At 50.7% G+C, this 26749-nt stretch overlaps 1 protein-coding gene across 1 annotated transcript in view; it reads left to right on the top strand.

Annotated features, from left to right (window-relative positions):
• LOC120034351 (voltage-dependent L-type calcium channel subunit beta-1-like) overlaps positions 1-26749 on the top strand; it is a 39617-nt gene extending 12868 nt beyond the window's left edge. The window contains exons 3-14 of the mRNA XM_038980873.1: positions 14434-14553; positions 14931-15053; positions 15367-15503; positions 16015-16082; positions 18247-18275; positions 20463-20543; positions 20647-20705; positions 20852-20961; positions 23198-23349; positions 23493-23588; positions 23797-23982; positions 26186-26749. Of these exons, the coding sequence (XP_038836801.1) occupies positions 14434-14553; positions 14931-15053; positions 15367-15503; positions 16015-16082; positions 18247-18275; positions 20463-20543; positions 20647-20705; positions 20852-20961; positions 23198-23349; positions 23493-23588; positions 23797-23982; positions 26186-26749 (1725 nt within the window). The remainder of the gene's footprint in view (positions 1-14433; positions 14554-14930; positions 15054-15366; positions 15504-16014; positions 16083-18246; positions 18276-20462; positions 20544-20646; positions 20706-20851; positions 20962-23197; positions 23350-23492; positions 23589-23796; positions 23983-26185) is intronic.

The raw sequence follows: 26749 nt of genomic DNA, 5'->3' as shown, positions 1-26749 counted from the left end.
CTACTAGCTCTGCCCAGCCCTGCCTACTAGCTCTGCCCAACTCTGCCCACTAGCTCTGCCTACTAGCTCTGCCCAGCTCTGCCCACTAGCTCTGCCTACTAGCTCTGCCCAGCCCTACCTACTAGCTCTGCCCAGCTCTGCCCACTAGCTCTGCCTACTAGCTCTGCCCAACTCTGCCTACTAGCTCTGCCCAACTCTGCCTACTAGCTCTGCCCAACTCTGCCCACTAGCTCTGCCTACTAGCTCTGCCCACTAGCTCTGCCTACTAGCTCTGCCCAGCCCTACCTACTAGCTCTGCCCAGCCCTACCTACTAACTCTGCCAAGCCCTGCATACTAACTCTGCCCAGCCCTTTCTACTAGCTCTGCCCACTAGCTCTGCCCACTAGCTCTGCCCACTAGCTCTGCCCACTAGCTCTGCCCAGCCCTACCTACTAACTCTGCCCATCTCTGCCCTTCCTACTAACTCTGCCCAGCCCTGCCTACTACCTCTGCCTATTAGCTCTGCCTACTAGCTCTGCCTACTAGCTCTGCCTACTAACTCTGCCCAGTCCTGCCTACTAGCTCTGCCCACTAGCTCTGCCCACTAGCTATGCCTACTACCTCTGCCTACTACCTCTGCCTACTACCTCTGCCTACTAGCTCTGCTTATTAGCTCTGCTTATTAGCCCTGTCTACTAGCTCTGTCTATTAGCTCTGCCTATTAGCTCTGCCTATTAGCTCTGCCTACTAGCTCTGTCTACTAACTCTGTCTATTAGCTCTATCTACTAACTCTGCCCAGCCCTGCCCACTAGCTCTGCCCACTAGCCCTGCCTACTAGCTCTGCCCAGCCCTACCTACTAACTCTGCCCATCTCTGCCCTTCCTACTAACTCTGCCCAGCCCTGCCTACTACCTCTGCCTATTAGCTCTGCCTACTAGCTCTGCCTACTAGCTCTATCTACTAACTCTGCCCAGCCCTGCCTACTAGCTCTGCCCACTAGCCCTGCCTACTAGCTCTGCCCAACTCTGCCCACTAGCTCTGCCTACTAGCTCTGCCCAGCTCTGCCTACTAGCTCTGCCCAGCCCTGCCTACTAGCTCTGCCCAACTCTGCCCACTAGCTCTGCCTACTAGCTCTGCCCAACTCTGCCCACTAGCTCTGCCTACTAGCTCTGCCCAGCTCTGCCTACTAGCTCTTCCCAGCCCTACCTACTAGCTCTGCCCAACTCTTCCCACTAGCTTTGCCCAGCTCTGCCTACTAGCTCTGCCTACTAGCTCTGCCCAGCTCTGCCCACTAGCTCTGCTTACTAGCTCTGCCTACTAACTCTGCCCAGCCCTGCCTACTAGCTCTGCCCAGCTCTGCCCACTAGCTCTGCCTACTAACTCTGCCCAGCCCTGCCTACTAGCTCTGCCCAACTCTGCCCACTAGCTCTGCCTACTAGCTCTGCCCAGCCCTGCCTACTAGCTCTGCCCAGCCCTGCCTACTAGCTCTGCCCACTAGCCCTGCCTACTAGCTCTGCCCAACTCTGCCCACTAGCTCTGCCTACTAGCTCTGCCCAGCTCTGCCTACTAGCTCTTCCCAGCCCTACCTACTAGCTCTGCCCAACTCTTCCCACTAGCTTTGCCCAGCTCTGCCTACTAGCTCTGCCTACTAGCTCTGCCCAGCTCTGCCCACTAGCTCTGCTTACTAGCTCTGCCTACTAACTCTGCCCAGCCCTGCCTACTAGCTCTGCCCAGCTCTGCCCACTAGCTCTGCCTACTAACTCTGCCCAGCCCTGCCTACTAGCTCTGCCCAACTCTGCCCACTAGCTCTGCCTACTAGCTCTGCCCAGCCCTGCCTACTAGCTCTGCCCAGCCCTGCCTACTAGCTCTGCCCAGCCCTACCTACTAACTCTGCCAAGCCCTGCCTACTAACTCTGCCCAGCCCTTTCTACTAGCTCTGCCCACTAGCTCTGCCCACTAGCTCTGCCCACTAGCTCTGCCCACTAGCTCTGCCCAGCCCTACCTACTAACTCTGCCCATCTCTGCCCTTCCTACTAACTCTGCCCAGCCCTGCCTACTAACTCTGCCTATTAGCTCTGCCTACTAGCTCTGCCTACTAGCTCTGCCTATTAGCTCTGCCTACTAACTCTGCCCAGTCCTGCCTACTAGCTCTGCCCACTAGCTCTGCCCACTAGCTATGCCTACTACCTCTGCCTACTAGTTCTGCCTACTAGCTCTGCTTATTAGCTCTGCCTACTAGCCCTGTCTACTAGCTCTGTCTATTAGCTCTGCCTACTAGCTCTGCCTATTAGCTCTGCCTACTAGCTCTGTCTACTAACTCTGTCTATTAGCTCTATCTACTAACTCTGCCCAGCCCTGCCTACTAGCTCTGCCCACTAGCCCTGCCTACTAACTCTGGCCAGCCCTGCCTACTAGCTCTGCCCAACTCTGCCCACTAGCTCTGCCTACTAGCTCTGCCCAGCCCTGCCTACTAGCTCTGCCCACTAGCTCTGCCCAACTCTGCCCACTAGCTCTGCCTACTAGCTCTTCCCAGCCCTACCTACTAGCTCTGCCCAACTCTTCCCACTAGCTCTGCCTACTAGCTCTGCCCAGCTCTGCCTACTAGCTCTGCCCAACTCTGCCCACTAGCTCTGCCTACTAGCTCTGCCCAGCTCTGCCCACTAGCTCTGCTTACTAGCTCTGCCTACTAACTCTGCCCAGCCCTGCCTACTAGCTCTGCCCAGCTCTGCCCACTAGCTCTGCCTACTAGCTCTGGCCAGCCCTGCCTACTAGCTCTGCCCAGCCCTGCCTACTAGCTCTGCCCAGCCCTGCCTACTAGCTCTGCCCAGCCCTGCCTACTAACTCTGCCCAGCCCTGCCTACTAACTCTGCCCAGCCCTGCCTACTAGCTCTGCCCAGCTCTGCCCACTAGCTCTGCCTACTAACTCTGCCCAGCCCTGCCTACTAGCTCTGCCCACTAGCTCTGCCTACTAGCTCTGGCCAGCCCTGCCTACTAGCTCTGCCCAGCCCTGCCTACTAACTCTGCCCAGCCCTGCCTACTAACTCTGCCCAGCCCTGCCTACTAGCTCTGCCCAGCCCTGCCTACTAACTCTGCCCAGCCCTACCTACTAGCTCTGCCCAGCCCTACTTACTAACTCTGCCCAGCTCTGCCCAGCCCTGCCTACTAGCTCTGCCCACTAGCCCTGCCTACTATCTCTGGCCAGCCCTGCCTACTAGCTCTGCCCACTAGCTCTGCCTACTAACTCTGCCCAGCCCTGCCTACTAGCTCTGCCCACTAGCTCTGCCTACTAGCTCTGGCCAGCCCTGCCTACTAGCTCTGCCCAGCCCTGCCTACTAACTCTGCCCAGCCCTGCCTACTAACTCTGCCCAGCCCTGCCTACTAACTCTGCCCAGCCCTGCCTACTAACTCTGCCCAGCCCTACCTACTAGCTCTGCCCAGCCCTACTTACTAACTCTGCCCAGCTCTGCCCAGCCCTGCCTACTAACTCTGCCCAGCCCTGCCTACTAGCTCTGCCCACTAGCCCTGCCTACTAACTCTGGCCAGCCCTGCCTACTAGCTCTGCCCACTAGCTCTGCCCACTAGCTCTGCCCACTAGCTCTGCCTACTAGCTCTGTCTACTAGCTCTGTCTACTAGCTCTGCCTACTAGCTCTGCCTACTAGCTCTGCCTACTAGCTCTGCCTACTAGCTCTGCCTACTAGCTCTGCCTACTAGCTCTGCCTACTAGCTCTGCCTATTAGCTATGTCTACTAACTCTGCCTATTAACTATATTTACTAGCTCTGCCTACTAGCTCTGCCTACTAGCTCTGCCTACTACCTCTGCCTACTAGCTCTGCACAGCTCTGCCCACTAGCTCTGCCCACTAGCTCTGCCCACTATCTCTGCCCAGCCCTACCTACTAACTCTGCCCAGCTCTGCTCTGCCTACTAACTCTGCCCAGCCCTGCCTACTAGCTCTGCCCAGCCCTGCCTACTAGCTCTGCCCAGCTCTGCCCACTAGCTCTGCCTACTAGCGCTGCCCAGCCCTGCCTACTAGCTCTGCCCAGCCCTACCTACTAGCTCTGCCCAGCTCTGCCCACTAGCCCTGCCTACTAACTCTGCCCAACCCTACCTACAAGCTCTGCCCAGCTCTGCCCACTAGCTCTGCCTACTAGCTCTGCCCAGCCCTGCCTACTAGCTCTGCCCAACTCTGCCCACTAGCTCTGCCTACTAGCTCTGCCCAGCCCTGCCTACTAGCTCTGCCCAGCCCTACCTACTAACTCTGCCCAGCTCTGCCCAGCCCTTTCTACTAGCTCTGCCCACTAGCTCTGCCCACTAGCTCTGCCTACTACCTCTGCCTACTAGCTCTGCACAGCTCTGCCCACTAGCTCTGCCCACTAGCTCTGCCCACTAGCTCTGCCCAGCCCTACCTACTAACTCTGCCCAGCTCTGCTCTGCCTACTAACTCTGCCCACTAGCCCTGCCTACTAACTCTGGCCAGCCCTGCCTACTAGCTCTGCCCAACTCTGCCCACTAGCTCTGCCTACTAGCTCTGCCCAGCCCTGCCTACTAGCTCTGCCCACTAGCTCTGCCTACTAGCTCTGCCCAACTCTGCCCACTAGCTCTGCCTACTAGCTCTTCCCAGCCCTACCTACTAGCTCTGCCCAACTCTTCCCACTAGCTCTGCCTACTAGCTCTGCCCAGCTCTGCCTACTAGCTCTGCCCAACTCTGCCCACTAGCTCTGCCTACTAGCTCTGCCCAGCTCTGCCCACTAGCTCTGCTTACTAGCTCTGCCTACTAACTCTGCCCAGCCCTGCCTACTAGCTCTGCCCAGCTCTGCCCACTAGCTCTGCCTACTAGCTCTGGCCAGCCCTGCCTACTAGCTCTGCCCAGCCCTGCCTACTAGCTCTGCCCAGCCCTGCCTACTAGCTCTGCCCAGCCCTGCCTACTAACTCTGCCCAGCCCTGCCTACTAACTCTGCCCAGCCCTGCCTACTAGCTCTGCCCAGCTCTGCCCACTAGCTCTGCCTACTAACTCTGCCCAGCCCTGCCTACTAGCTCTGCCCACTAGCTCTGCCTACTAGCTCTGGCCAGCCCTGCCTACTAGCTCTGCCCAGCCCTGCCTACTAACTCTGCCCAGCCCTGCCTACTAACTCTGCCCAGCCCTGCCTACTAGCTCTGCCCAGCCCTGCCTACTAACTCTGCCCAGCCCTACCTACTAGCTCTGCCCAGCCCTACTTACTAACTCTGCCCAGCTCTGCCCAGCCCTGCCTACTAGCTCTGCCCACTAGCCCTGCCTACTATCTCTGGCCAGCCCTGCCTACTAGCTCTGCCCACTAGCTCTGCCTACTAACTCTGCCCAGCCCTGCCTACTAGCTCTGCCCACTAGCTCTGCCTACTAGCTCTGGCCAGCCCTGCCTACTAGCTCTGCCCAGCCCTGCCTACTAACTCTGCCCAGCCCTGCCTACTAACTCTGCCCAGCCCTGCCTACTAACTCTGCCCAGCCCTGCCTACTAGCTCTGCCCAGCCCTACTTACTAACTCTGCCCAGCTCTGCCCAGCCCTGCCTACTAACTCTGCCCAGCCCTGCCTACTAGCTCTGCCCACTAGCCCTGCCTACTAACTCTGGCCAGCCCTGCCTACTAGCTCTGCCCACTAGCTCTGCCCACTAGCTCTGCCCACTAGCTCTGCCCACTAGCTCTGCCTACTAGCTCTGTCTACTAGCTCTGCCTACTAGCTCTGCCTACTAGCTCTGCCTACTAGCTCTGCCTACTAGCTCTGCCTACTAGCTCTGCCTACTAGCTCTGCCTACTAGCTCTGCCTATTAGCTCTGCCTACTAGCTATGTCTACTAGCTATGTCTACTAACTCTGCCTATTAACTATATTTACTAGCTCTGCCTACTAGCTCTGCCTACTAGCTCTGCCTACTACCTCTGCCTACTAGCTCTGCACAGCTCTGCCCACTAGCTCTGCCCACTAGCTCTGCCCACTATCTCTGCCCAGCCCTACCTACTAACTCTGCCCAGCTCTGCTCTGCCTACTAACTCTGCCCAGCCCTGCCTACTAGCTCTGCCCAGCCCTGCCTACTAGCTCTGCCCAGCTCTGCCCACTAGCTCTGCCTACTAGCGCTGCCCAGCCCTGCCTACTAGCTCTGCCCAGCCCTACCTACTAGCTCTGCCCAGCTCTGCCCACTAGCCCTGCCTACTAACTCTGCCCAACCCTACCTACTAGCTCTGCCCAGCTCTGCCCACTAGCTCTGCCTACTAGCTCTGCCCAGCCCTGCCTACTAGCTCTGCCCAACTCTGCCCACTAGCTCTGCCTACTAGCTCTGCCCAGCCCTGCCTACTAGCTCTGCCCAGCCCTACCTACTAACTCTGCCCAGCTCTGCCCAGCCCTTTCTACTAGCTCTGCCCACTAGCTCTGCCCACTAGCTCTGCCTACTACCTCTGCCTACTAGCTCTGCACAGCTCTGCCCACTAGCTCTGCCCACTAGCTCTGCCCACTAGCTCTGCCCAGCCCTACCTACTAACTCTGCCCAGCTCTGCTCTGCCTACTAACTCTGCCCAGCCCTGCCTACTAGCTCTGCCCAGCTCTGCCCACTAGCTCTGCCTACTAGCGCTGCCCAGCCCTGCCTACTAGCTCTGCCCAGCCCTACCTACTAGCTCTGCCCAGCTCTGCCCACTAGCCCTGCCTACTAACTCTGCCCAACCCTACCTACTAGCTCTGCCCAGCTCTGCCCACTAGCTCTGCCTACTAGCTCTGCCCAGCCCTGCCTACTAGCTCTGCCCAACTCTGCCCACTAGCTCTGCCTACTAGCTCTGCCCAGCCCTGCCTACTAGCTCTGCCCAGCCCTACCTACTAACTCTGCCCAGCTCTGCCCAGCCCTTTCTACTAGCTCTGCCCACTAGCTCTGCCCACTAGCTCTGCCCACTAGCTCTGCCCACTAGCTCTGCCCAGCCCTTTCTACTAGCTCTGCCCACTAGCTCTGCCCACTAGCTCTGCCCACTAGCTCTGCCCACTAGCTCTGCCCAGCCTAACTACTAACTCTGCCCATCTCTGCCCTTCCTACTAACTCTGCCCAGCTCTGCCCAGCCCTGTCTACTAACTCTGCCCACTAGCTCTGCCCACTAGCTCTGCCCACTAGCTCTGCCCACTAGCTCTGCCTACTAGCTCTGCCTATTAGCTCTGCCTACTAGCTCTGTCTATTAGCTCTATCTACTAGCTCTGCCTACTACCTCTGCCTATTAGCTCTGCCTACTAGCTCTGCCTACTAGCTCTGCCTATTAGCTCTATCTATTAGCTCTGCCTACTAGCTCTGCCTATTAGTTATGCCTACTAACTCTGCCTACTAGCTCTGCCTACTAGCTCTGCCTACTAACTCTGTCTATTAACTCTGCCTACTAGCTCTGCCTATTAGTTCTGCCTACTAGCTCTGCCTACTAGCTCTGCCTACTAACTCTGCCTACTAACTCTGCCTACTAGCTCTGTCTATTAACTCTGCCTACTAACTCTGCCTATTAGCTCTGCCTATTAGCTCTGCCTATTAGCTCTGCCTATTAGCTCTGCCTATTAGCTCTGCCTACTAGCTCTGCCTACTAGCTCTGCCTATTAGCTCTGCCTATTAGCTCTGCCTATTAGCTCTGCCTATTAGCTCTGCCTACTAGCTCTGCCTACTAGCTCTGCCTACTAGCTCTGCCTACTAGCTCCACTGGACAAAACTCCAGAGGACATACACTTACACAATTCCAACCTGACAGCAGTGCAACTTGATCATTAATCATTGGTCCATTGTTATCTGATCAATTCATGTGTTTGCTGCACCTTTGGCTTTTGGGGTAGAGTAACCTTACTGTGTTTTCAACTGAAATTGTAGACCTCCACAAGTCTGGTTCATCCTTGGGAGCAATTTCCAAATGCCTGAAGGTGCCACGTTCATCTGTACAAACAATAGTACGCAAGTATAAACACCATGGGACCACGCAGCCGTCATACCGCTCAGGAAGGAGACGCGTTCTGTCTCCTAAAGATGAACGTACTTTGGTGTGAAAAGTGCAAGTCAATCCCAGAACAACAGCAAAGGACCTTGTGAAGATGCTGGAGGAAACAGGTACAAAAGTATCTATATCCACTGTAAAACGAGTCCTATATCGACATAACCTGAAAGGCCGCTCAGCAAGGAAGAAGTCACTGCTCCAAAACCGCCATAAAAAGCCAGTCTACGGTTTGCAACTGCACATGGGGACAAAGATCGTACTTTTTGGAGAAATGTGCTTTGCTGTAGGAGGGACTGGTGCACTTCACAAAATAGATGGCATCATGAGGATGGAAAATTATGTGGATATATTGAAGCAACATCTCAAGACATCAGTCAGGAAGTTAAAGCTTGGTCGCAAATGGGTCTTCCAAATGGACAACGACCCCAAACATACTTCTAAAGTTGTGGCAAAATGGCTAAAGGAAAACAATGTCAAGGTATTGGAGTGGAGTGGCCATCACAAAGCCCTGATTTCAATCCTATAGAAAATGTGTGGGAAAAACTGAAAAAGTGTGTGCGAGCAAGGAGGTCTACAAACCTGACTCAGTTACACCAGCTCTGTCAGGAGGAATGGGCCAAAATTCACCCAACTTATTGGGGGAAGCTTGTGGAAGGCTACCCGAAACGTTTGACCCAAGTTAAACCATTTAAAGGCAATGCTATCAAATACTAATTGAGTGTATGTAAACTTCTGACCCACTGGTAATGTGATGAAATAAATAAAAGCTGAAATAAATCATTCTCCAGAGCCCTGTACGCACTGTTCCTTCTCCCCGCACTCGCCCTGGGGTGCGTGCCCTCAGCCCGGTACCACCAGTGCCGGTACCACGCACCAGGCTTATAGTGCGCTTCGAGAATCCAATGTGCCCTGTTCCTGCTCCCCGCACTCGCCTAGTGGTGCGTGTCTCCAGTCCGGTACCACCAGATCCGGCACCACGCACCAGGCCTACTGTGCGCCTCAGCAGGCCAGAGTCTGCCGTCTGCCCAGCGCCGCCTGCGCTGCCCGTCTGCCCAGCGCCGCCTGCGCTGCCCGTCTGCCCAGCGCCGTCTGCGCTGCCCGTCTGCGCCGCCCGTCTGCCCAGCTCCATCTGAGCCGCCCGTCTGCCCAGCGCCATCTGAGCCGCCCGTCTGCCCAGCGCCATCTGAGCCGCCCGTCTGCCCAGCGCCATCTGAGCCGCCCGTCTGCCCAGCGCCATCTGAGGAGCCAGTCAGGAGCCGCCAGAGCCGCCCGCCGGTCAGGAGCCGCCAGAGCCGCCCGCCGGTCAGGAGCCGCCAGTCAGGAGCCGCCAGAGCCGCCCGCCAGTCAGGAGCCGCCAGAGCCGCCCTTCAGTCATGAGCCGCCCTTCAGTCATGAGCCGCCCTTCAGTCATGAGCCGCCCTTCAGTCATGAGCCGCCCTTCAGTCATGAGCCGCCCTTCAGTCATGAGCCGCCCCTCAGTCATGAGCTGCCCCTCAGTCCGGAGCTGCCCCTCAGTCCAGAGGCGCCCCTCAGTCCAGTGGGGTCATTTAGGAGGGTCGCCATTCCGAGGAGGCCACGGAAGCGGGGATTGACTATGGTGGAGTGGGGGCCACGTCCAGCGCCAGAGCCGCCACCGTGGACAGATGCCCACCCAGACCCTCCCCTATAGGTTCAGGTTTTGCGGCCGGAGTCCGCACCTTGGGGGGGGTACTGTCACGTTTCTGACCTTATTTCCTTTGTTTAGTCTTTATTTAGTTGGTCAGGACGTGAGCTGGGTGGGTATTATCTATGTTTCTATGTGGGGTTTCTTGTTTGGCCTGATATGGTTCTCAATCAGAGGCAGGTGTTAGTCATTGTCTCTGATTGGGAACCATATTTAGGTATCCTGTTTTTGTAGTGTGTTTTGTGGGTGATTGTTCCTGTTCGTGTGTTCATCTGGTCTGTGTTCACTAGTTCGGGACTGTAGCGTCTTCGGTTCTTTCTGTCAGTTTGTTGTTTTTGTTCGTTGTTTAAGTAGCCTATTAAAATATGGATTATCATCACGCTGCAGTTTGGTCCTCCTCTCTTTCACCCGAAGACAGCCGTTACATTCTCTCTACTATTATTCTGACATTTCACATTCTTAAAATAAAGTGGTGATCCTAACTGACCTAAGACAGGGAATTTTTGCTCGGATTAAATGTCAGGAATTGTGAAAAACAGAGTTGAAATGTAAGGTGTATGTCAACTTCTGACTTCAACTGTCTGTCTATAGGCCCAGCTCTCCAGGCAAAGCCTTGAAGCAGGATGTTTATCAAATAAGCTCAGCTGTAGCCATTAGTCACCTTTTGAGTATGTTTCTGAGAGCATGTTAATCTAGCCATTTCTCCTGCCTTCACCACTTCCAAAAGTGAGCGGTGCTATTTTGATGGTGTCTCTCATCCTCTCCATGTTTATCTCTCTCTCTCGCTCTCTCTCTCTCTCTGAACTAAGCAGCTGGGCTGGTTACTATGACACTACCGGGATCTCTGGCCTGGCCAATGGGAGAGCAGCTATGGGATCAGGTGGCCTTTAGCTATTTTGAACAGGAGCTGTGAAGTGAAGCAAGCAACTAAAGGAGTGACAGAATCCATTGACAGAGGGAGGGAGTGGAAGAGAGGGAAGGACAGTATGCAGTAAAGGAGCATGTAGAGAGGCAGTGGGAGAGAAGAAGAGAAAGGTTGAGGAGAGAGAGAGGACCGTAGGAGAGAAAGCGTAATTAGAGGTATCCATACTGCCTGTTGATCGGTACTTCACCCTGGTCCCTGCCTCACACTCCAATCCCCACCAGACTGTGTTTGTTTAGTAAAGGGTTGATTAAGTCCCTAATTGTGTCTCCCTCTCCTTTTCTCTCCATGGATTTCACTCCCGTCTTTGTCTTTTTCTATTCTGCGGGTTTGTTATGTGGTGTGACCAGGTTGAGTGAGTGAGTCACAACATACTGTAAACGCACGCACGCGCGCGCACACACACACACACACACACACACACACACACACACATCCCTCTTGCTCCCTCTCGCTTCACTGCATCACAGACCTGTTGCAGCAGTCAGGGAGTTGCTGTTCTGTGAGTTATTCTGAGGAGGCAGTAAGCTATTCTCTCCTCTTTATTCTCTCTCGTAGACAGACACAGTCCTCTTGGTTTCTCATCTATCTTAATTAACCTTTATATAATAATCAGCTCTCCATGTTGGGATGCACCTGTATGGGTTAGAGGATGACTCAGAGCCGGTAAGTGGCAACGGCTATTATCATCATTGTTAAACGCTGCATGTCTGTCTGTCTGTGTCGAGGAGATGGGCAAGGGTGGGTGTGTTTGTGTTAATGAAACAGGAAGTAGGGATGGTCAGGGGTGGCTCCCCTGGAAGTGACTGCCTGTTGCCTTGGTTACCGGGCGTGGCATGGCTAAGCCACCGATTGATTTTGATGCGACAGGTGGCTGCACTAGAATCAACGTTCTGTTTGTTATTCATTCAAACCATTTAAAGTGACACAATAAATATCAAAGTACCTTGCTCTCACTCACATACAGTATTTCTGTCTGTCTGTGACAGGTTGCCCTAGTGTATATTTAGTCCTTCGAGTCCTGTCTGGTCTCTATTTGCTCTGGAGTAAAGATGGGGGCTGGGGCCTGAACCTTCACCTCCGACCCCTGACCCGTGCTACCTTCTGGGGCATTCTGGGACTCAACCCTTCTTTTCATTTCTTCTCCTCTTTCACACGGCTCTATACGTAGCAACAGTACCTGCCGTTGCTGTTATAACAGGCAGAGATCGAGGGACCAATAGGGAGTCCGGAAGTTTGCTGATTTTGCGATCGCACCATTTAAAAAAAAAAAAAGCAGTTTTGTTTAAGCACATACTTATGTGCTAATTACCAAATACCTACGTGTTAGAACTCCCCATTATTTCAAGTCATTACATATGGTGGATGTCTATTCTCACCACATTCTCACCTCTATTTTAAAACGCCCCACCTAATGACTCATTCATTCTGCCTCGCACATTCAGCTGTCCGCATTCTTGTCTGCACCTCCCACGGGTGTTTGCGGCGAGCGAGCGAGAGAGAGTCTGACACCTGGAAAAACCGAACAAGTGGGATAGTTACATAAAGAGAACACTCAAACACTTTACAAGTGAGCCAGGCTGTACTACCAGTGCTGGGCTGTAGTGTACAGTATGCCAGGCAGGGAACGCTGCGCTCTGAGCAGAGCCCCCCAGGAGAGGAGGCCAGGCCAGGGTTTTTATTGTGTGGATGGATGGATTAGGCTCAGCCAGAGAGGCTCAGGTTACCATTGATCACTGGTGGTGGAAGTAGACAAAAACCATAGCCACTTCATGAGTAATATATCAGTGCTAATATTAAATCCGGGCCTTAGGCTGTTTTATCTCTCTTTTCTATCTCTCTCTCTATCTCCCCCTCTCTCTCTGACACGCCCACACTCGGTGAATCTGTAGGCACTGGGTGTTAAACACATGAAAGCGCCTGATCAGATGGGATTCAGGTTTGCATATGTGTTTTGCTGCATCCACTTCACACTCATATTACACCAGCCAAGTGTTCTGTGCCAGACAGTAATGTGTGTATTTGAGGAGTAGGCTTGAGTGCAGGCAGACAGTTAGGCAGCCAGGCAGGCAGGCAGGTTCCCTTTGTGCCTCCAAGTTATAAATAAAGGGTGAAACACAAGATATACCACAGAGAGGTGGTAGATGACAATTAAAGGTGATTGGGATATTTGCCCTCGAGCCATTCAGAATGAGGTAGGCACCAGTCAGTAGTATAGAACACACCACAGTACATATTATGGTCTAAATAGAGATGGACAGAACACACTACAGTACATATTATGGTCTAAACAGAGATGGACAGAACACACTACAGTACATATTATGGTCTAAATACAGATGGACAGAACACACTACAGTACATATTATGGTCTAAATACAGATGGACAGAACACACTACAGTACATATTATGGTCTAAATACAGATGGACAGAACACACTACAGTACATATTATGGTCTAAACGGAGATGGACAGAACACACTACAGTACATATTATGGTCTAAATAGAGATGGACAGAACACACTACAGTACATATTATGGTCTAAACAGAGATGGACAGAACACACTACAGTACATATTATGGTCTAAATAGAGATGGACAGAACACACTACAGTACATATTATGGTCTAAATACAGATGGACAGAACACACTACAGTACATATTATGGTCTAAATACAGATGGACAGAACACACTACAGTACATATTATGGTCTAAATAGAGATGGACAGAACACACTACAGTACATATTATGGTCTAAATACAGATGGACAGAACACACTACAGTACATATTATGGTCTAAATACAGATGGACAGAACACACTACAGTACATATTATGGTCTAAACGGAGATGGACAGAACACACTACAGTACATATTATGGTCTAAATAGAGATGGACAGAACACACTACAGTACATATTATGGTCTAAACAGAGATGGACAGAACACACTACAGTACATATTATGGTCTAAACGGAGATGGACAGAACACACTACAGTACATATTATGGTCTAAACGGAGATGGACAGAACACACTACAGTACATATTATGGTCTAAACGGAGATGGACAGAACACACTACAGTACATATTATGGTCTAAATAGAGATGGACAGAACACACTACAGTACATATTATGGTCTAAACAGAGATGGACAGAACACACTACAGTACATATTATGGTCTAAATAGAGATGGACAGAACACACTACAGTACATATTATGGTCTAAACAGAGATGGACAGAACACACTACAGTACATATTATGGTCTAAACGGAGATGGAGCAAAGCATAGGGAGATGTGAAAAGACAGGCAGTGGGAAAAAATATATTGAGAGAAGGGACTGAGAGGCACAGAGTGAAGGATACATAAAGCAGAGAGGGAGAGAGATCCCATGGAAGAAGAAAACGGATTATCACGTTGGGCACAAGGCATTGATTGTGTTATTCCACACACACCTCTACAGTCCACTCATTTCTCTCCCCCCTGTCTGTCTGTTGGTGTTGTTATGGGGAGGTGTGTGTGTGTGTGTGTGTGTGTGTGTGTGTGTGTGTGTGTGTGGTTCCAGTAGTACTATTGCTGTCTTTATTGCCTTTACTGGCACACAGGTTTTTATTCAAGGACATGTGGTCATGCCATAGAATACGCTTGTGTCCACACACACCCCTGCTCGAACAAACATACAGCACGCTAGAAAAAATGACCATGCCACCATCTCCCACATTCTCCTTCTTTCCTTCTCTCTATACCTCCTCTCTCTCTGCCCTCTCTGCCCTCTCTGCCCTCTCTGCCCTCTCTGCCCTCTCTGCCCTCTCTCTCTCTCTCTCTCTCACTCTCACTCTCACTCTCACTCTCACTCTCACTCTCACTCTGTGTGTGTGTGTTGCAGGGCTCTGCCGACTCCTACACCAGCCGGCCATCGGACTCAGATGTGTCCCTGGAGGAGGACCCAGAGGCACTGAGGAAGGAGGCCGACCTACAAGCCCTGGCCACCCTCGAGAAAGCTAAGGTCAGAGGTCACCATGGCCCTTCCCTGTGACCCTGTCCTTCTGTTATACAGTACCCCATACAGCCATACAGAACAGCACGGTCTTTAACCGTTCGCCCTGACCCTAACTATACACATCTGACCCTAACTATACACATCTCGCTAACAGTGTCCCCTCAATGTTTTAGGTACACGGTTAACACATATTATAACCTGTATTTCTAGTCAATTAACATTCAATAACAGTCTTTGTGACATCATAGACATCGAGCGACATGACAAGGCGAGTAATGTCTCACCCCCGTCTTGTCCTCTCTATCGGCCTCATGTCGTTCATCATTCTTATCCTCCGTTCTCATTCTTTGTTCTGCTTTCTCTTCTCGCTTCAACCTCTCCAGACCAAACCAGTGGCCTTTGCCGTGCGGACGAATGTGGGCTACAACTCTGGGCCCAACGACGACGTCCCAGTGCAGGGCATGGCCATCTCCTTTGAAGCCAAAGACTTCCTACACATCAAAGAGGTACCCGGAAGCTGCGTAAACAACACTGGGCCTTCTTATTTCCTTATTGTTAGATCATTTCTGAAGATGATTCAGTTCCCATCCCCTGGAGCTTTACGAAGACAGTGGGATATGGTGAAATGGCATTTTGTTGTAATATGAACATCCGGGTTCTAGATTTATATCTGATTGATGTGTCGATAAGCAAGCTACGATGGCGGCGGCGGTTGCCTTGGCAACAACCGCAGGGGCTCTGTGAGCGAGGGAGGAGAAGACTGGTGCGTGTATTATTGGGTAGCATTTACGTGTCTGTCTGTCTGTGTGCTCTGTGCAGAAGTACAATAATGACTGGTGGATTGGGCGTCTGGTGAAGGAGGGCTGTGAGGTGGGGTTCATCCCCAGCCCAGTCAAACTGGAGAACACCAGGCTACTGCAGGAGCAGAAGATGAGACAGAACCGCCTCAGCTCCAGGTACTGGCTGCTGCCCACACCCACGTCCCCTGGCACCCATCCCCCAGTCACTTTACAGCAACATAGATCAGTTACCTATCGGCTACCGTCATGTCAGAGCTGTTATCCAACAGGGTTGGGCTCAATTCAAATTGAAGGCAGTTCATTCAGAAAGTCATTTGAATTTAAAATGTATCTTTTTTTTTTTACTTTAGAAATAAGTAGCGTCTACTTTTCAGTTTATTGAGAAGTCAATGAAAATAAATGCCCTTATTGAATTGTAATTTTAGTTTACTTTTTAAATTGTCTTCAATTTGAATTGAGCCAACCCTGTTATCCAATTAGCTTCCACAATGCATGCAACATAATACAGTACAATGATCACCCAATCACCACTTCACAACAGTCACTACTTCACAATTAAAAATGGGAAAAGTTCCATTTATTTTCAATTACAATTTTTTTCAATCCACTTCAATTTTCACCTACCAGTAACCATCCACTCATTGTTCTCTCCTCCTCACTCTTACAGTAAATCTGGTGGCAGCTCCAGCCTGGACGTTGCCACGGGAACACGCAGGCCCACCCCTCCTGGCACAGGTAAGGTCAGGGGTAGGGTGTCATCGTCACAGCTCGGCTGGCTAGAAGAGACACACACGATAGCTATAGATATAGCCCTCTGCCGCGGCCTGTCGCTAATATTCCGTGTCGATTTGAATTGGATAGTTAGTGATCCATGATGAATGAGATATCTGCAGTGTGGAGGGGAGCATCTCAGTGGGAGTCAGATGGAGAGAAAGAGAGGGGTCCTATAGCAGGTTTGTCATTAGCATGGCCAACAGGACCAGCCTGAAATACAGCTGAGGATATAGCGCTCCTCTCATTCAATCTGATCACTACGCTTGGCCAGACCAGGGCTGCGTCCCAAATGGCACCCTATTCCCTGCATAGTGCGCTAGTTTTGACCGAAGCCTTATGGGCCCTGGTCAAAGGTAATATGCCCTTTGATGCACGATTTGAGACGCAGCCCATACCTTAAGTGTTAGCACCGGGCAGCAACGGGATAGTTCAGTTCAGTCATGCTGCTGGATAGACACTACCGTTCACTGAGGGAAATAAATAGACTGACATAGAGACAGAAGGAAAGATTGACAGAAATATATACAATGTTTTTATTAGATAAGAACTGACTGGGAGTGAATTCATTGAATTGAATAATTGAATTGAGGACAGACGGACTAGATCAGACACGCAGATTGACTGCAACTGCCGTTGTTTCTCCGTTGATGGATTACCTAACAATGATAGATGTGTTACGTTAATACACGACAGTTATAGTATGGTTCTCTTTATCAACCATATTTGTTACACCTCAACTGATAAACCAAACCCATACTCCTGCCTTGCTGTGCCGGCTTAAAACACCCCTACCCACACCCAAAACACAGAGCCCTCAGCACCTTAACCAGTCCCAGCACACAGCAAACCCTCCTTGGGGCAGCTAAACACCCTTTTCTGCCTCCACCTCCTAGCACCTCTTCTTCTCTGCTCTCTCTCTCTCTTTTCCTCGTCTCCGCCACTTCTTCTTCAGCAGTGAATAGCTCTCTCTTCCGCCTCCTTTCTCTCCGCATCTCTCTATTACTCACTGTTCTGTTTCCATCACTGTTTCTCTGACCTGCTCATACACCGACTTTGTCGTGGCCAAAAGCATTTATTCTTTACTTAGTCGCCTGTTGACTTTTATTTCAGAACTGTTATTTCTGGTTCAGAACTCTGTCATTTCTCCCGTTTCTAGATCTCAGATCTGAGTCTGGCCTTCACTCTGCTCTTGATTGCCTTTCTTATCGTGCCTTTCTTGTCCTCCCTTTTTTCTCTGTCCTCGTTTCTCTGTGTACATCTCCCCTTTTTCTTCCCCTTTCACCATTGCTCGATATTCTTTCTCTCTCTTTCTGTCATTCCCTGTCCCCTCTCTCTCTCTCTCTCAATCTCTCTCTCTCTCTCACTCACTCTACCCCGCCCCACCCCTCAGCTCATGTGGACATGTCCACGATGGCTTTTGACCTTGACCCCCTGGACCTGGATGCCGAGGAGCCCCCTGAGCCCCAGGGTGACCCTCGCTCCCCCAAGGGCAGCGCAGGCAGCGTCACCTCCCCCCAGGGCCAAATCCACCGCCTGCCCTTCTTTAAGAAGGTAAAGCCCTCCAGGGGACCCAGGCAGCACGGCTGCTTCCCCTCCCCACCTCCTTTCAACCAAACCTCCCTTCTGCACGAAGCTATGGCCCAGTCCTAGGCTATAATAACCTCTGTCTTACCCCACTAGCCCCTCTTACCCCCCTCGTCTCTGACTTACTGCCCTAAACTGACCCACCGTTCCCGCCGCTAGCTAGCGCCTGTCTGACTCTCTAATCCCGATTGGCCCCTCAGCCTCTGGTTACCGTGGTAACGTTGAGTTATGTTTGCCTGTGTGTTTCTGCGCTGGTCAACTGGGGGAGGGGTTGAGCTGAGCTAAAGACGAACCTGACCACGTTCATACATTCGCCGATACAAAAGCAATGTATGAATATTCGTCGACGGAGCATCTCGAATCGATCAGACTACAGTGGGTGTGGTCTCCGCTGTCCTATTGAACAGCTCCACGCCCAATTCCCAACTAACCGTCACCTGTCAATAACAACACGTCCTCTGTCTTTTGTGCTTTTATGTCTCTTTTTTTGTCCCTTTTGCGCTGTCTTCTCGTGGGGGTTGTGTGCGGAATGATACTGTAGGTGGTCCAGCTAAACAGAAACAGAAGTCGGTGAGTCGGTGCTGACCTTTACTTCACCTTTACCTTCTGTTCTGTCACGTCCTCCTCTTCCTCTCTGTCGTCTCTCCATGTTCCTCAGTCTGCTCTCATGTCAGCTTATGCTAGAGAGAGTGGGAGGTGACTGGATTTGAACATTTCCTCATTTTTTGTCAAGGTTTTCACTTCACTTTCCGTGTTGCAGTTGTCCCCAGGGATATTGTGTTCCAAAATGATCAATGAATAAATTATGGAAAATGAGAAATTATAGGGAGGAATTGTAGGAAGGGGAATGTTAGTTCCACCCCCAAATGCAAGCAGGGCTTCCATTGTCGCTGTCTTCAGAGCTGATTGGGTAAACACGGGCTGTCAGTATGCAGTCAGAGCTGATTGGGTAAACACGGGCTGTCAGTAAGCAGGTGCAGGCGTGTCACGGCCCCTGTCACTCACAGTTCTGGTGAACGTTAATGCTCCCTGATGTGTTTTCATTCCCATTCTGGACGGCTGCTTTGAGTGACAGCCAGTAGCCTGTCATCAGCCCGCCTCGCTATCTCAGAGCTGTCAACACAGCTTTGATCCCATAGATACAGGAGACTGTGGAGACAGAGGCACGCTTTGTCCTCCAATAGCAAAAACACTTTCTATAGATTACGTGAAAGTTCATGTTATTCAGAAAGAGAGAGATTAATGGTGATACGCAGTGCACTTCCCCCAGCACTGCCCCTCTAGTGATGAGCACCATTTGGAAAAGTTCTTAAGTGTATTTTTAGATGTAGTGAATCGTAATGAGGTGAACTGAGTCCACTGCCTGGTTGTGGAGGTGTGGCTTTATGTAACGTAATGTACCTTAGTGGAGGAGAGCTCTTCAAGCCTCAATGCTACTGCTCTCAGTGCACTAAAGTGCTGCATGGAATACAGAGGAGAAGGCGTGCTGAGAATACAGAGAGCTGACACTGAGTACACGCTAGCACCCTACAGGTGTAGGACCTTAATGTGATCACTTTTTGTTGCTGAGAATTTTCCTGCAGGAAATGCAAATGAGCTTCGTGATTTACATACATTTACTGAAAACGTTTCATGTACACTACTTTGGGCCAGTTAATGGCCTAACCACGGATCAACCAACATTATGGACTAAACGTTCAAAACCGGTTGCTGCAGGATTATTTTGCTGTGACAATATAGGTCAAATGAAGATCCTACATCTGTATTCTCCTAATGCCTGCCTGTCTGTTAGTGGATAGACCATGGGACCTGTTCTCCACTTAGTGTTCTCCCCTCACCTGTCACTCCAAAACGGGACGCTTTCTATAACAGAACAGATGCTTATAGATGCATTGTTGGGCAGATGAATCATGCTTCTCATGGTTCATATTGATGGAATGTTAATGTATGCATTTGTTTTACTTGCCGGAATATTGATTGACTGGGTGTGTGTGTTTTGCGTAAGAGTGCGCGTCATCTGTGTATGTTTCCATTTTCATTGTGATATGAGTGTTTAAGTTAGTGTCTGAAATACGTTCTCTGTATGTTGGTTCAAAATGAGGGGTATCTTTTTGTAGGTTTAGTGTGTGCTTGTTGTCCATTTTCTCTGGGCCTAAAAACCCATTTGGCTCGGTGTCGATCTGGCTTCTTTCTATAAAGCAGGAGGAGTCTACCACACACAGATACATACTACGAGAGAGTAGGAGAGAGAGAGTTTGTTTTTGACTGGATCCGCAGTCACATAAGCATTTGGCTGCATGAAAGCTCCTGAGATTCTTTTTTATATATATATCAATAATGGCCCTTACCACTCTCCGTAGCTCATTCTGATCCAATTTGATGACGGTTTATTTCATTTGCTATGACTGGGAGGGCAGACTGAGAAATGGAAATGAGTGCTTTCTGTGAAAAATGTTGAGCTTGGTCTTTTATCCTATCCTGTCTGAAAAGCATTACATGTCATTCTGACTGTAGTCCACTGTACAGAGAGAGGAAGAGTTGGTGTTGGCATAATGTTGATTTATGTGTGTGTGTGTGTGTGTGTGTGTGTGTGTTTCTGTGACAGTAGATTGTGTAGCTCCGGACGTGTGCGTACAAAGTGGCTGTAGATTGTGCGTCTCAAGAGTATGCGTGAGCTCTGTTCGCGTGTGTGTCTGTGTTCAGACACAGTGGTTGTAGTGTCTCACCCCGCTCTTGGTGCTCTCCTGCCTGGCTCAGATGGAGCATGTCCCCCCTTACGACGTGGTCCCCTCCATGAGACCCATCATTCTAGTGGGGCCGTCACTGAAGGGCTACGAGGTAAGGCTACTGTGTAGCTCAATCTCCCCAACTTTCTTCACGGTTTATTATACCGGTCGTATTCCACGCCTCCTTTGTTCTTCTTCTCCTCGTCTCCCACCAGGTGACTGACATGATGCAAAAGGCTCTCTTTGACTTTCTCAAGCACAAGTTTGAGGGCAGGTGAGTTTCAGGCCAGCCACAGAGCACGACTGAAATATTTACCATATCTAGTAAAGGTTGAAAATGTCTTCAACTTAGTATTTAGTTCACCTGCTTTAAGACGTTTCCAGTTCTCAGCCCTGATTGGTTGATCGTGTTTCTTCCAGGATATCCATCACCCGGGTGACAGCAGACATCTCCCTTGCCAAGCGCTCGGTCCTCAACAACCCCAGTAAACACGCCATCATCGAGCGCTCCAGCACGCGCTCCAGCCTGGGTAAGACAGGACCTGTAGGGAAAGACATCTTTGTACCTTCTTTGTACCTATAAGAAAACTATTGTTCACAATAATTGCCAGGACTGGCTCTGTGCCTTTCCAACACACACCACACGTGACACATTTCAAAAAGCTTTGTTAGTTCATGTTTCTTATCATCCGTTGGGCTATTGTGTTGTTACCTTTCACTATCTGTGTTTTCATATATCCATCTTAGCTTGTGTAAGTGTTTGATCCTGCTGATGACCTGCCCGATTCTAAATGAAATACCAGTTTGTACTTGGACAATGACTGGTGTTTAACCTGTCTCCGAGTATTGGGAGAGAGATATTTAAAAGTATTGTTTCTGTTGGTAATAGCTACCTGGTCAGCGAAAGGTCAGGGAATATTGGTTGATTGGATGTTAGCATCTATTGATAACATGCAGTAGGGAGCCTCATAGTCGCCCATTCAACCATTGAATTGAAATGGAATTGAATTACGCAAAGGTTTTTATTTAGAAGGTCATCAATCCACTCCATTTGGCGTAGAAGGTCTTCAATATCAGTGAGTAGGGCTAAGCACAGAGCAGAAAGGCCCCTCTAGAGGAGAGGCTAGCTGAGCAGAGAGGGGCAGTGTAGCCTGACAACCCCGAAAGGGCTGTCAGCCTTCTAGCTTTATTACTCATTGTCCCCCTCTGACCTGGCCTCTTCTCTTTCTCCATCCTGTCTTTTCCTCCCCTCCCCTCCACCCACCCGTCCCTCTCTTCCACCACTCTCCTTCCCTCCACTCGCTCTACGTCTCTCAGACGTGCTCGGTACGTATGCTCTCAACCCCACGAGGAAAACAACCAAGAGCTTTTTTCCCCCTCTGTTCTCCTCCCCTGTCTGTCTCTCACTACTCTCCTCGTCCCCTCATTACACTCGTACCTCATGCATCTGTCTGCCTGTCTGTTCCTCACACATGTTTGTGAAAGCCTGTTGCTTGCAGTAATAAAACAACTTGAACTCAGGCTTGGAAAGAGTAGACTAATTACACAGCCGAATGAGTTGGCTGGTTGGCTCTGGTGGCTCTAGGCTGGTCAGCTGAGCGTCTGCCTGCTGTCTGCCTGTCTGTCTGAGGTTCAGGGGAAATGTGATAGGAGGGGGGCTGGGGAGCCAACTGTAGTCAGGGATGCGTGTACAGGGGAAACTGATACTCCCCCCTCCATCCTCCATTGCCTCCCACCCTGTGACCCAGAATCAGGGACCCTACTGTAAAGCAACATGTAATAACACTTTACTTACAAGGAGCCTGTATGCATACACAATTAGACGTTCATGTATTCATGAGTTTATATACCGTACATCATTGGTTACTACCAATCTCTGATACAGGGAAACACATTCTTCACAGAGATGCAGTGTAAATGGAGGACATTTGCAGGTTAATAAAAGCTAGGACAGTTTGTTAGGTTTTCATCCTTTTAGGTAAATTTCATTTCTCTTATCTCTCTGTGGAGCCTCTGGTCGCTGCCTTCCGCCTGCAGGTTTAATTCCCTTTCTACCTCAGCCCTTCGGAGGGAGACCGTCTGCAGCCCACTGTAGATTACCTGTCCCCTGTTATGTCATTGTGGCTGGAACAACCCCCCACCCACCTTACGTACCCAAAAGGAGAACGAGAGTGTACAAAGCCGGAACATCCAAACAGACTAACACGTTTGCGATGCCTGATAGCTCTAACAGCGAATGCAGTTACACTTCGTCCGTTTCCGAGTGTTTTATTCATTGATATGTTCAGAAGAGTATATCAAGTGCTACCAAAGGCATCTCATTCTCACAAGCCTCCTTCCTTCCCCGAGTTTGAGTCGATATAAAAAGTTGTGTCAGAGATGATATTTGCAAAACATCAGTCACTGCTCGTTGGAATGTGGCAGCAGAATGAGAATGACCCCAATGTTCCATTTAGCGGTGTGTAAATGGAACATTGAGTACGATGGGTTCTGTTTCACACGCACCGAACCTTTTGCCAAAATGTTGACATGCATGATACAGTGTTACCATGCCACGTTTGCATGTGCGTGTGTGTATCCTGTTATTTTGAAATGGTAAGTGTGTGAAATATGAGTTCGCAAAGTGGCAATAGTCACACTGATCTGTATACTCCAGAAGCGATTTAAGTGTGGACAGAATTGGGATTTGACCACCAATTCAATTTGTATACTCTGTTTGTTCACCCTGTTACTTATTGCATTTCCATGTTGTTCTCTACCACATAGCGGAGGTGCAGAGTGAAATTGAGCGTATCTTTGAGCTGGCCCGCACCCTGCAGCTGGTTGCCCTAGACGCAGACACCATTAACCACCCCTCTCAGCTGGCTAAGACCTCCCTGGCTCCTATCATCGTCTACATCAAAATAGCCTCACCGAAGGTACCCTCTGAGCGGAATGACTTTGTGGTCGATTGACTTCCTCTATCACGTCCTACTGAAATGGCATGTATGTGACTGAAATGTCTGTAGATGTGACATCTCTGTCAGTGACCAGCGGTATGTTGTTGCCTGTTTCCCTTCAGGTCCTCCAGAGGCTCATTAAATCCCGGGGGAAGTCCCAGGCCAAACACCTGAACGTGCAGATGGTGGCAGCAGACAAGCTGGCCCAGTGCCCCCCTGTGAGTGTCTGTCTGTGACCCTGGATTCTGTGGCCCGAACGGCACATGTTCTTACATGCTGTTTGCCCTGAACAAATGAATTCACAATGACCAGTCTGAGCAATGGAATTGGCTTAACATTGAAATGAATGCCCTTTTAGGTAGTTGGCTGAATCTCTGAAGTTGAAAGGTGAGAGACGAACATAATGTCCCTCTGTGTTGTATGTAGGAGCTGTTTGACATCATCCTGGATGAGAACCAGCTGGAGGACGCCTGTGAGCATCTGGCTGACTACCTGGAGGCCTACTGGAAGGCCACCCACCCCCCCAGCAGTAACCCCCCCAACCCCCTCCTCAACCGCACCATGGCCACGGCCGCCCTGGCCGCCTCCCCAGAGCCCGTCTCCAACCTGCAGGTACAGGTGCTCACCTCCCTGCGCCGCAACCTGGAGTTCTGGCCCGGCCTGGATGGCCCCGGGGCCGAGCACGGGAAGGTGGCCGAGCACGCCCTCTAAAGGCCAGCTGTGGGGGGGCTCAGGGGGAGCAACACCCCCTTCCAAACCCGGCTGCCTGCTCTCCAGATATACCTCCCCCCATCCTCCCTCTCTCCATCCCTCCCCTTTACCTGAAAGAAGGAAAGAACCGAATCACATTATGTTTAGACCACGTTCTCATTCATTATACTGTGTAGAGAAACACCACGTACATGGAGAGAGGGAGGAGGCTGTTTACTGGAGAGTATACTGGGTCCATCACACTGGATCCAACTCAATAGCACATACACACACTTACACAGACATTCATATTCACACACACACTTACAAACACACACACACACATCAGAGTACTCGGAACTATATAGGCCCCACACATTACTGTAAAATCCTTCTGCGTTCAAAAACGCCCACACACAAACACCGAGAGGACAAACAGAGAGCTTCGTCCTCTTCAAGAAAACCTCTCTGCAAATGACACAATATCTTAGAGCAACACACACAGCAAAATTAGCAAAGGAGAGTTTATATGGGCAGGACACTGGATCCAGACCAAACCAGCACAGGCAAGGGTTTTCAGTGAGAATAACACACACACAATCACATTGAAGTTGTGAAATGAATTGACGCGGGCAGTTATTGGAAGAAGTGAAAATCCTCCATCGTCCGTCCATCAGTCAGTGAAGTACCTCTGTCTCTGGTCTGCTGCCTATTCCCTGTTTATTGTAATTGGTAGAGAAAATTGCGTGCCCCTTACCCAACCTCGGGGCTCCCTGCCTGGCCTCCTTTCTTCAGCACTCCTTTATCATCTGGGAAACGGTGTCCAGTTGACTTCCCTTCTCCGTGTTGCCATGGCACCGTCCCTGAAAAGGAGCGAGTCATCTCGGCCGCTTGGCCAATGTGTGCCTTGTTGTTGTGGCATCATTTCTGGGTTTCTGATGGGCGTGGCGTGGCAGGGATGGGCTGTGTGCGTGTGAGAGCTTGAATATGCGTGCCCGCGTGTGTGTGAAGTGATGTGGGCCATGACTAATAGGAATGTCCTATTTCATTAATTCACACAGGAAACTCTAACCAGCAGAAGAATGATCATCTGGGTCTCATCTACAATCAGCCACTGGCTTCAGCCAAATACATACAGCATGACTCATGACTGTCATAGTCCAAGACCTTGTGAAAGTGTCCAAGCTGCTTCTATATATCAATGAGTTATACCCACAGAATTGATTTAATCGTGTTCAGTTAGACAGAAATGCACGATTATGAACAGTGCTTTCTCTGATACAATAGGTCATATTTGATATGGTGCGGCTGGCTGTACATTGTCTTACGTCAGACAGCGCGTCAATTCCGCCTGCGCTGACCTGTCTCGGTTGAGGGCCGAGCGTCGCGTACGAGTAACGCGATCTGACATAAGACAATGGCGGCTGTATAGATTCATTAGAAGTCGTTCAGACGGAGGAGATTTTGTTCAGTTATTGTTTTACTGTCAATGGGTGTGACTTAAGCTCGGGCCTATTCATGAGAGCAAGGATCAGGCAAATGTTGGCTTGACCCAACTCTAAAGTGTCTTGTTAATTGTGCTGAGTTTAAACAGAATGTAATACTTACTACTTAGGATGAGGAACATGCTTGTGAATGAAAAAGATATATCACATTTAGTTGAAACATCATTTTAGCTGCTGTGAAAAGTCAGCCAGAAGGGGGCACTGTTGGTTTTGCAGCCAGGAGCTGAACGTGGTGTTTTGCTTGCCTAATGACTGCATGGCTGTTTCTCTTACAGATGATGAATGAACACATTTCTGTAGTCTATGGAAAAGAGTCTGCGTGCATGTATTACATACAAAAAATAATGTCACTTTGACCAAGTAGTGATTTCAATGCAATAACAATGCAATAGCAGTGTGCTTTAAGTACTGCATAAATACATGTATTGTTATACTGTGAACCTCTATTTGTGTTGCATTGTGAACTGACTGACTGACATTACTGATATCCTGTTTTTTTATCTAACTGCACCTTAACCTGTCCTAACCCTGTTGACTAACCCACTGCCTGGGCCTTGTTCTGTCTCTCTCACTGTGTCTCTGCATGGCGTGTCGTGTGGTATGGGCGTGGCTCGCTGCAGGGGCCATACCTGGTGCACGGAGAACAGAAGCGGGAAGGGCCTCTTTCGGAGTGCGGTGGCAGCGGCAGTCTCCATGACTACCAGAGTGACCAGGGAGGGAAGCAGCAACAGCAGCAGCACCAGCAGCAGAAGCAGCAGACCTACCTGCACTCGTCACGGGGCCAGCTACGGGGAGGGGGTGGGAGGGGCCTGTCCCGGCAGGACACCTTTGACTCGGAGACGCAGGGCAGTCGGGACTCGGCCTACACTGAAGCAGGGGACTCTTGCATGGACATTGAGACCGACCCCTACGAGGAGTCTGAGATGTACCGCGGGGTAGGGGGCGGGGGCAGCCGCCTCCACCTGGCCCAGCACCACGGCCGCCAGGCCTCCTGGGAAGACGAAGGGGCCGAGCCGGACCAGGAGAACCTCAACCACCCTCCCATGCCCTCCCACACCCAGCCTGGGCAACACAGCCGGGCCAAGCTAAGGGAGAGGTACTGCCAGGAACCCGGGGATACCGGCGCCAACATGGGCCGCAACCACAACCAGGAGGACTGGGGGAGGGACGTGTACATCCGTTAA

Source organism: Salvelinus namaycush, chromosome 41 (assembly GCF_016432855.1).
Source record: "Salvelinus namaycush isolate Seneca chromosome 41, SaNama_1.0, whole genome shotgun sequence".
Taxonomy (NCBI): Eukaryota; Metazoa; Chordata; class Actinopteri; order Salmoniformes; family Salmonidae; genus Salvelinus; species Salvelinus namaycush.
The sequence above is the reverse complement of the archived record's forward strand: the minus strand, read 5'-3'. Positions and strand labels throughout refer to the sequence as shown.